Source organism: Cucurbita moschata, unplaced genomic scaffold, assembly GCF_002738365.1.
Source record: "Cucurbita moschata cultivar Rifu unplaced genomic scaffold, Cmos_1.0 Cmo_Scf00062, whole genome shotgun sequence".
NCBI classification, from domain to species: Eukaryota; Viridiplantae; Streptophyta; class Magnoliopsida; order Cucurbitales; family Cucurbitaceae; genus Cucurbita; species Cucurbita moschata.
Window position 1 is genome coordinate 872,831 of NW_019268578.1, and position 10,001 is coordinate 882,831.

The 10,001-nt window shown below is 36.9% G+C and overlaps 3 protein-coding genes across 4 annotated transcripts in view; 1 reads left to right on the top strand and 2 right to left on the bottom strand.

Moving 5' to 3' along the window:
* LOC111437208 (1-aminocyclopropane-1-carboxylate oxidase 1) overlaps positions 1-1,332 on the top strand; it is a 1,978-nt gene extending 646 nt beyond the window's left edge. Inside the window, exons 2-4 of the mRNA XM_023075072.1 lie at positions 173-399; positions 488-821; positions 900-1,332. Of these exons, the coding sequence (XP_022930840.1) occupies positions 173-399; positions 488-821; positions 900-1,193 (855 nt within the window). The 3' untranslated portion in view covers positions 1,194-1,332. The remainder of the gene's footprint in view (positions 1-172; positions 400-487; positions 822-899) is intronic.
* Positions 1,333-1,927: 595 nt separating this feature from the next.
* On the bottom strand, positions 1,928-5,083 carry LOC111437030 (probable tyrosine-protein phosphatase At1g05000). Its single transcript, XM_023074855.1, has 5 exons — positions 4,579-5,083; positions 4,348-4,441; positions 2,555-2,612; positions 2,398-2,441; positions 1,928-2,313 (listed from the first exon to the last, which is right to left on the bottom strand). Exons 1-5 carry the CDS (start codon positions 4,830-4,832, stop codon positions 2,128-2,130), a joined length of 636 nt encoding a protein of 211 aa, XP_022930623.1. The 5' UTR covers positions 4,833-5,083; the 3' UTR covers positions 1,928-2,127.
* Positions 5,084-6,466: 1,383 nt separating this feature from the next.
* LOC111437218 (protein argonaute 16-like) overlaps positions 6,467-10,001 on the bottom strand; it is an 8,364-nt gene continuing 4,829 nt past the window's right edge. For both annotated transcript variants that reach the window (XM_023075094.1, XM_023075093.1), the window contains exons 12-23: positions 9,661-9,774; positions 9,352-9,517; positions 9,023-9,135; positions 8,793-8,930; positions 8,571-8,701; positions 8,215-8,280; positions 8,040-8,103; positions 7,589-7,700; positions 7,424-7,497; positions 7,158-7,252; positions 7,039-7,070; positions 6,467-6,932 (exon numbers count right to left, since the gene is read on the bottom strand). In XM_023075094.1, the coding sequence (XP_022930862.1) occupies positions 6,757-6,932; positions 7,039-7,070; positions 7,158-7,252; positions 7,424-7,497; positions 7,589-7,700; positions 8,040-8,103; positions 8,215-8,280; positions 8,571-8,701; positions 8,793-8,930; positions 9,023-9,135; positions 9,352-9,517; positions 9,661-9,774 (1,281 nt within the window). In that variant the 3' untranslated portion in view covers positions 6,467-6,756. The remainder of the gene's footprint in view (positions 6,933-7,038; positions 7,071-7,157; positions 7,253-7,423; positions 7,498-7,588; positions 7,701-8,039; positions 8,104-8,214; positions 8,281-8,570; positions 8,702-8,792; positions 8,931-9,022; positions 9,136-9,351; positions 9,518-9,660; positions 9,775-10,001) is intronic.

The following is a 10,001-nucleotide window of genomic DNA, read 5'->3' on the forward strand; positions in this document are numbered from 1 at the left end:
TTTTTTTTTTTTTTTTTTTTTTTTTTTTTTTTTTTTTTTTTTTTTTTTACGATGATTTGAACGTGTGACCGTTTAGAGAAAGTAGAGATGTTTTGACCGAACAAGATCTTGGTTTGGTTTGTTGTTCTTTGTTTTGGTCGTGTTTGTAATGGGTTGGAGTTGGTTTTTGCAGCTGGTGAACCATGGGATCCCACATGAGTTCTTGGACACTGTGGAGAAGATGACAAAGGATCATTACAAGAAATGTATGGAACAGAGGTTTAAGGAGGCTGTGGCTAGCAAGGGGTTGGAGGCTGCTCAGGTTGAAGTTAAGGATATGGACTGGGAAAGCACGTTCTTCTTGCGCCATCTCCCCGAGTCGAACATCGCTGAGATGTCGGAACTCGACGAGGAGTACAAGTATGATGATATTGTTTAGTTTGAGCATAAAATTTGTATGGCTATGTTATATACTCTTTCTATAACGTTGCATGTAAATGATTTATAGGGAAATTATGAAGGAATTTGCTAAGAAGATTGAGAATCTTTCAGAGGAGTTATTGGATCTTCTATGTGAGAATCTTGGGTTGGAAAAGGGGTATTTGAAGAAGGTTTTCCATGGATCAAAAGGTCCTACATTTGGGACAAAGGTGAGTAACTACCCGCCGTGTCCAAAGCCGGATTTGATCAAGGGTCTCCGAGCTCATACCGACGCTGGTGGCATCATCCTCCTCTTCCAGGATAACAAGGTCAGCGGCCTGCAACTCCTCAAAGACGGTAATTGGATCGATGTGCCACCGATGCGCCACGCCATCGTTGTAAACCTTGGAGACCAACTTGAGGTAGGTGGTAGGTCACAACAAAATGGTATAAAGTGAAGAAGGAAGGAAGGAAAGATTTTAATGTTTCTCAATTTGCAGGTGATCACAAATGGAAGATACAAAAGTGTGATGCATAGAGTGATGACTCAGACAAGCGGGGGTGGTCGAATGTCGTTAGCTTCGTTTTACAATCCGGGGAGCGACGCCGTGATCTTCCCTGCGGCGTCGCTGATAGAGAAAGAGGGTGAGGGTGAGGAGAAGAAGGAAGTGTATCCCAAGTTTGTGTTTGAAGATTACATGAAGCTGTATTTGGGAGTGAAGTTTGAGGCGAAGGAGCCAAGATTTGAAGCCATGAAAGCCAATGCTAATTTGGGTCCAATGGCAACAGCATAGAAGAAGAAAAGGAAAGAAAGAAAGACCCACTTTTTTAACAATAAACATTTAAAGGGGTTGTGGTTATGTTGCCTTTTAAAGTGGGTTAAGTGAGTCACTCAATCTCTAGTCTATTGTTATTATTTTAATCAAAAGTTAGTCCCTATTCTCTTTATAATTAAATTCTCTTTCCGTTTGTTTCCCTTGTTACACAAGCACTCTCAAATTCTATATTAGTTAGAGAGGAAAACGAAACATTCCTTATAAAGTGTGGAAACCTCTCCCTAGTAAAATCGTGAAAATGACGGTGGTACGTAATGGGCCAAAATGGACAATACCTCCTAATAGTGAGTTTGAACTGTCACAAATGATATCAAAGTCAGACACTGGGGGGTGTGCCAACGAGAACGCTGGCCCCAATGGAAGTGGATTGTGAGATCTCACATTGGTCGAAGAGGGAAACGAAACATTCCTTATAAGATGTGAAAACCTCTTTCTAGTAGGCACGTTTTAAAACTATGAGGCTGATCATATTGGGCCGCCTACTAATATAATCAAGTAAATAAAGGAAGTGTTAACCGTGCAAGACGGGTAATCATAATCAAGTAAAGAAAGTGTTACGAAAGAACTAGTAGATTGAAGTTTTCATTAAATAAGGAAATGTGAACAAATAAGCATAATGGGTACGTTTTCTTTTGAAGATGCTTAAAATGGAAGCACTTTAAAGGAAGCTAAAAGGAAAGCTAAAAAAGGACTGAATGAACCTTCTTAAAATCTAATACACATAAATGAGTGGGGTGGGTGAATCCCAGAGAATCCCTTATGGATTTATAACCATAAATATAGTTCGAGAACAGTAAAAATATACAAATATAAGGGAGGGAGTAACTTTGAAAGAGATGTGAGGCATGTTCTTCCACTAATGATCGTCCTCAAAATGGGCATACAGGGCAATTTATCTTTTGGAACAAGAAAATGAAGATGGCAGATACTTCAAGCCAGAAACATCGAATAGTTCAATGAACCTCTGATCTGAAACTCTTGCCTTGGCAGCGGCAAACCGCTGATACTCATAAAAGACTGAGGATAGGCACCATTTCTGCAGCTTTCTAAAGCATCCCACAACACAACCAGTTCGGTGCTGAAGAGTGAGAAACAAGTTAAACTAATTAGAAACTCGATATGAGCACTAGCATGGTAGAAGCTCACGGGTTTAGTTTCAAACCTTCCCTCGTTTGCAATGGATTAGAACTGGGCGATTCCTCACATCTGCATGGTGGAAAGAGTAATGCCCAAGTGAACACAAAAATCCAGACTACAAAACTTTAACATCTACTAATTCAGCCTCATTAAAGATGTGAAATGTGAAGAATGGTAGGTACCGAGAATAATTTTAAGTGCTTCACGAATTGTGTTGTCTGGAATGTTCACAAAAGGCTCCTGTATTTAATTCCAACGACAAAGTGATCAGCGTTCTTTTAGAGTGCTATCATCTGTTTGGTTATTAGCTACTATAATTGCTACCACATGGTTGAGTCTAAATTTATGTTAGGTACTCAAATTTCGGTTAGAGACCATTACTCTCCAGTTCCTAACTCTTAGATTAAGGCATATGCTCTCAATCAAAAGATCAAAAGATTAGAAGTTTAAAATTCTTCACCCCACTTGTGTAACTATTAAAAATTAGCATTGGCATGACACTAAAACAAAGCAAGTAAACTTGAACACACCCCCTTGACCTCTTAAGGTGTGTAAACCTCTCCCTAGAAGACGCGTTTTAAAAAATTTGAAGGGAAACCCGGAAGAAGTCCAAAAAAGACAATATCTGCTAGTGGTGAGCTTGGACAGTTACAAATGGTATCAGAGTCAGACACCGGGAGGTGTGCCAGCGAGGATGCTGATCCCCATGGGGGATGGATTGTGAGATCTCACATTAGTTGGAGAGATGAATGAAGCATTCCTTATAAGAGTGGAAACCTCTTCCTAGAAGAGGCGTTTTAAAAACCTTGAGGGGGAAAGCCCAGAAAAAGACAATATCTGGTAGGCTTAGGTGATACATAATTTCTCCAAAATGTCAAGTTTTCTATGGGTTTTTGCCAACAATAAACATTCAGTCGACATTCGGTATATGTAAGGAAAACAAAGCAACTTCATCCTATTTCTCAATCAAATGAACATGGGAAGAGCTTTAGATGCAATGGGGAAGTTCAAATGGAAGTCTAACGCCCGTTCCCTCATGCTACCCCCACATTTAAAGAAAGAAAACGTGAAGATATCACTTCATGATCAAGGTTGTTCATTGAAAGAAATACTTCGTCAAAACATCTAGTAATCACCGCATGAGTAGTAGCTCAATGCCATAAGAATCATACAATCAGCTCTCCTATCTCTCTGTTCTTATTCTTCCCCTTTTTGTGTGTGTTAATACGTATTAATGATGGTCATTATGTTCAATTGATTTTTAACAGGCCAGAAAGTTGTTGAAAGTAGCTTCAGAGATAACTGGGATAGCACTAATCAGATCAAATTTCGTACCAAATAGTATATTTGATCAGCTCTTATATCCAAATTCCTCATAAACTAAAGAATCAAGTTTACATATGCATCAAACTTGTCTGAACCAGCCAACACAATTTACACAAGCTAAATTTTGTTAGCTAAATCCCCAAAAACAGTTTATCATGAACGTCGAAACAGTCGAAGCAGTTAAAACTATGATGCAAATTCCTCTTAAAAGTCCTTTGGAATGCAAACCAATCTATGGCTCAAAGATCATGGAATGACTATATTCAGCGGGAGCCTCAACATCAAATGCTTGCATATTTACTCTTTTCCTTGTATGCAAATTTACCAAGAAACTTGGTTGAAGTAGCCAAGTGGGTTCTAATGATCTCTTTGGTAAGTTCATATGCATACAAGGCATGCCAAGATGAACTTTGCATAGCGATAATTGACATATATCATCAATCGAGAGCTTAGAAGGTCGAATATCCGACCACTAAATGATGTTTAACTCGAAATAAGAATATGGATACAAAGCATAATCACAAAAATCACTTTACAAGTAGCTTCCCCTCAAAATTGGGAATTGTCAAAAACTATCTCTCAATAATGATGCTTCGGTGAAGTAAAACTTTGAAAAATTAACTTGCAAAATGGAAACAAGAGAACAAACCTTAGTACCTTCAATCCCGAGTTGAAACAATCGAATTCCATTCAACTTGAGAAAATCCATGCTCGCCTCAGGATATGGCTCAGGACAAAGACATCTAAAATATACGTTAAAAAGCAATCAGTTCATATTCAATCATCGATTATCAAACAAAACATTACAACTAAGAATACAAAATCAAGAACAGACAAACAACGAAAGCAAACTAAAACCGAGCCAGTAGAAAACTCTTACATAATCGAACGAAGGCCTAAGGTCTGCAAGAAGTAGAAGTTGGAAGAGTCGGGGAAGCCGGAGCGGAAAATGCCATTGTCAACGACGGCGAAGTTCAGGGGAGGGACGAAAAGGTCATCGCCGGCATTCTCGCAGTCGGCTCCATTGACGACAGACGTCGTGGAACGAGTAGGGTGGAGATGGTGGGAATCATCATCGGCTTCGACGGAACTGCGTGTTTGGTCGAAGTGTTGGGAGTGGTGATCGAGTGGCATGACGGAGTTAAAGAAGAAGAAGAAGAAGAAAAAGGATTTGAGAAGCTGTGAGGAAGAAGATGAAGTGAAGTGAAGTGAAGTGAAGTGTAAAAATGGAAGAATCGGAGGAGATATTCGGGTGCGGTGGGAATTGGGTTTACTCCGATCCCGATTCCGATGCCGACGAACACTTCAGTTTCACTTTATTCGGAAAAATATTTCGACAGTTGAAAGAAAGAGCGAATCGGTGGACCACGGGAAATTCCAGAGTTTTTTCTTTTTCTTTGACCCTATGAATTAACTGGGAAAAGACATGTATGTCCCTCCCGTTGAAAAGTTAACCAATCCAACCATTTTATTTAGATAATTCGTTAATTTATTTTTTATTAGTGATTATTAAAATAATTTTTATTAATCAAATTTTAAAGTAGTTTTTATTTATTAGGAATATTTTGACCCATACATCATTATTCTCAAATAAATGAGTTACAATATGTACATGTTTGAAAATTGATATTGATAAATTTTGGAGAGTTGCATTGGTGTAGAATAAATTTGGTAGAAGAACCAACTTGGTGAAATAACCCGGGCATACAATTATTCTCAGTTAAAAATATATGGTCTGAAATCTATCAGACTCTACGAATATTGTAGATTAGAGTAAGATAAAAATTTACGAGAGTCGAGAATATTTCAAATATTATTGACATTCGTTCCTCGCCCGTAAAAAGAGGGATAAAGAAAAAACGCAAGGCTACAAATGAAGAAATCCAAAAAGCTTTAAACAAGAGAAGGGTTTTGGTGTTGAAGAGTTGTGATGTTGGAGAATAGTGGGAAATGGAACATTCTTAGGAATATGCTGAGACAAAAAGGTGGGCGTAGGCTTAGGGTGCGAGGGCTTTGCGCCTCGTCCTTTGCTTTTGTTTAAATTATTTTTGGGGTCTTTCTTCAACGTTTTCTGCAAAGACTATGGGTTGGGTCTTTTTCTTCAACGTTTTCTGCAAAGACTATGGGTTTTTTGGGATCATAATTAAATTATTGATTCTAATTTGTCAGCTGGATTATAGTTTATTTTATATTATAATAAATGAGCTGATATATCAATATATAAATTGCTTGCCAATCAAACTTTAGGTTCAAATAAAAAATTGCAAAATTAATTATTAATTATTCAAAAGGTTTACTCAATCATAGTCCATACAAATAAAATATATATGAACTATTTGTTGGGAAAGAGTCCCACCCGGACTAATCAAGGAGATAAGTATAAATTTATACATAAGAAATATATATTCATCGGTACGAAGGTCTTTGGAGGAAACCAAAAGCAAAATCATGAAAGCCAGATCAAAATAGACAATATCATATAATTGTAGAAAGTCATAGTTTCTAACATGGTATCAGAGTCATGCCATTAATTTGGTCATATCAAATTGTGACTCAAAGATGTAGTCAAAAGGGACTACTTTGTTCGAGGACTCTAGAAAAAGGAGTTGAGGTTCAATGAAGGGGAGGCGCTAGCCTCGACAAGTGTGGAAAGTCGTTAAGTTTTTATTTTTAAAAATTTACCTAATAGACATAAAATGAATTTTAGGCACTATATCTCCAATTCTGTATCTTAAGAGCAGAACATTGCTTAAAAAGAGAATTAAGACTCAGTAGAACAATAGACCTGTTTAATAATTAAAATAAACATAATAATCTTGAAAAGGAAAGAAATATTGGCACTAATCTAATGAGCATCCTGTGCACAAAATTCAAGTTTGGAAGGTTGGTTGCTGCTATCTACTTTTCTCTACTCACCTATCTATGATCTCATTGTCCTACCACCTTCTAAGTTGGTTTGCTATGGTATATATATTTGCTTCTATATTCCCGCTCTATCTACACAAAATTTCCTAAGCTAATAAAATTTACCTGAGGGGAAGAATAAACACTGCCTGCCTCAGCAGAAGAACATAGAGCCATCAACATCTTTGTGCAATCGGGGAAGCTCCAGAATCGAAACACTTCCACTTGAGGTAATGGCTCCTAGTTCTGAGGAGGTTTCAGAATGATCCTCAAACTTGATAAACTGGCTCATCTGTGCGGCAGCAAGATGCGCATAACATATCGGTGCGGCTGAAAATTGAACGGGAACGAGTTGACAGTTAGATCAAGAAAAAGGATTGAAGATTAGGCTGTGTTGAGTATTTTTCAAAGAGTATATCAGGCATGACTAAATTACCTATTGAAAGTGCAGTTGTGCTCCTTTGATACCTGAAGAACATAGCAAGATCAGTAAAATGAGTTGGGCAACAGCAAATTTTATAAAGAACTGGTAAAATCAGAGTTGTATACACTTACACATAAGATAGTGAATGAATAAGATTTTGAAGATCGTCAGGAGAAAAACCTATTTCGTCGACCAGGACATGGTAGTGTGCGGGCCTTGACGTGCCCTGTTATTAATACAAGAATCAACATTCAAGATAAAGTAAAATACCTGAGCTTAGAAATCAGCTACTTGCTGCATGCTTTCACTCAAAAAGAACATCCCATAAAATGAGTAGAGCTTATCGAAATAATCAAATGCGAACATATTAGAATTACATATTACTAAAAGAACTTACAATCATTCCCGCATGAGCGCACATGTAGAAGTCATAATTTTTCGGATGTACAACTTTTGTGTCGACAACCGTTCCTAAGGAGAGAGGGAGAGAGAGAGAGTATCAACACCACTGGAATAAGGTGACTCTAAATGAACAAATTAAAAGCCAATGATAAGAACAGACCAGGTGGAACATTTTCCGGGGCACCAGCTTGAAAAAATTTTGTATGGTGATTTTTTTGCCCTACAATAACCGTGAACTTTGGAACATTAACCTCTCCAAGATGTTGGTAAGCCTGCAGTAAAATGAAAATCTCAGAATCTGGAATTTCATTGACAATTAATCCGGGGACAGCCAAATTCATTAAAGGTCCATGGTTAAGCTAAAGTTTCCTAATGTCGTATAGTGACTAAAATGTCATCAAGGTTCTTAGAAGTTTATAACGCAATTAATAAAAGATATGAGAGACACTTAAAGACTACAACCAATTTTTCTAATTTATCATCCATCATAATCAAGTGATCAGATCCAAAAACAAAAGGCAAGATAGCCCAAAACTTGATTAAATATGAATATAGTAGATGGTTGAAGTTCAGAGGGATTAGAGAATATAGTTCTTATAGGTGTAAAGTACCTTGACTATTTGATCCAACTCGATGTTCAAAACTTGATTAAATTGAGATTCGCTAACTCCGTCTCTGAGAATAAAATTAAAACCTCAAGTAAGGTTGGGAGTACAAAAAAAAAAAAAAAAAATGGAGGTGGATAGACGTGATTATCAACTATCAATTTAACTACCAAGGTCCCACCTAAAGACAATGATCTGAGCTGGTTTACGGCCATTGCTCGTTCTATAGAAATCCAAAAGCAATTCCCTGCATCACAAGAGGCGAGCATTTAATTAGGAAAACTTTTACCCCTATTCCTAGAACTTGTACGATAGATATTAGAAAAAACTAAAACATAACTGTACGATAAATTTAACCAAAAAATTCAGGAGACCTTCTGAGATTTATGAATGAAAATACTAAGATATTTTAAGTTGTAAAAATAAGGTATTATGGTGCAACTACAACTGCAAGTGCAATATATATATATATATATTATATAATAGAAAAAGCCAAGTCTTCCAGGTGGGAAATTGTTCGTTGTCAATGACAAATACCTAATGATACCATCATCATTGCCATCCTCCAGAGGCTTATATAGAGCATCAATCATTTCCAACTTAGGGGACTGCGTCCTTACAGCTGCTCTATACCTTGATATTAATGGCCAGGATCTGGATCCAACAACCTAAGAAATCCAAAAGTAATACCAACCATCAAATGTCTAGCCAAATAAGTTTATATCACACAACAAGAAACCAAAATATTTTGTTACTTACTGCAGCAATTGATGGCACGTCTGATCGTCCAGGAGACCCATGGGACACATCCATTCCCAAGATCAACGTTGGAGTATCTTTTATCAATGGAACACAGGACGCATGCTCAATAGCCAACAATGAGTTTATACCTCCCAGCTAAAATGAAAGAAAAATAAATAAATAAAAGGAACCTAGCATTAAAAAAAATCATTGGCTAAATAGGAACTGCTCAAAATTGTAACTATTACCTTAGAGTTAATCTTAAGAAGTACATTAGTAATATACTGATCATTAATTTTAGTGGGGGAAATGCACTGTGTAACAATCCCAAAGTCGCATAGACACTTCTTCTTCCAAGGTCCTTTCACAATGCAAACGAAAAGAGAGAACAAATTCTTAAGAAAATAAACTGATTAAAAGAATGAGATGAGGACAAAATGCGCAGAGTTAACTGTGCCAAAGCACATGGATGACTCTTCCAGGTTCCTTTTCCAATGTAGAAGTCTAAAATAAAACATAATGAATGCATGACCAGAATCTGAAGAAAAGTACACGTGAGGGAAAAAGAAAATCAGACCATAAATATTAGAATTTTTCTTTTCTGGGAGGACACACAGAATAAAAGATGGTGGGTTTGGCAACTTTGCCATGATCTGTTCAAACATATTCTCAACCCTGTCAACAGGGCTGGCCCTTCTAGAATGCTGGTCTTCCTCGATCAATGTAATTGGTCTTTCAATATGCTGCAAACATATGTATGTACGAGAGTCCAATAAGACAGAAATTACAGTATAAAGACTTATTTGGTCAAATTATGCATTATATGCACGTAGAAGAGCAATAGAAAAAAAATTATGCACCATAGTGCATGGTCTATTAAACCTACAATGCCTTTATTTCTTCCGCAATTGATAAGTTCACGTGATATGTAGCTAGTATCACAACGTGCTGAGAAATTAACCACAATCCAAGAGTCAATGCGAGTGGGATTCAGAAGTGTCTGCAAAAGGAAGGAAATGTTCCGATATCAAATACAAAAAACCACAGATCAGCAAAAGTCTTGCATATATATAATATACACAAATGTATTTTAATATCCAAATTTTCCTTCATTTACATCCCTTTTATGTCTTTTTGACCATGAAACTTGAAGAGTCTAATACTCAAAAGGTACAAACCGCATAAAAAAGTGAGAAGAAAACAAAAAAAAAAAAAAAAAAAAAAAAA

Bases quoted from the DNA above. Each gene is read 5' to 3' on its own strand.
- LOC111437030 (XM_023074855.1), bottom strand. From the start codon at position 4,832: ATGCCACTCGATCACCACTCCCAACACTTCGACCAAACACGCAGTTCC. The intron at 4,442-4,578 runs GTAAGAGTTTTC...CGTATATTTTAG, and splicing joins TTAGGCCTTCGTTCGATTAT to ATGTCTTTGTCCTGAGCCAT. The intron at 2,613-4,347 runs GTTTGTTCTCTT...AATTAAATACAG, and splicing joins TCGGGATTGAAGGTACTAAG to GAGCCTTTTGTGAACATTCC.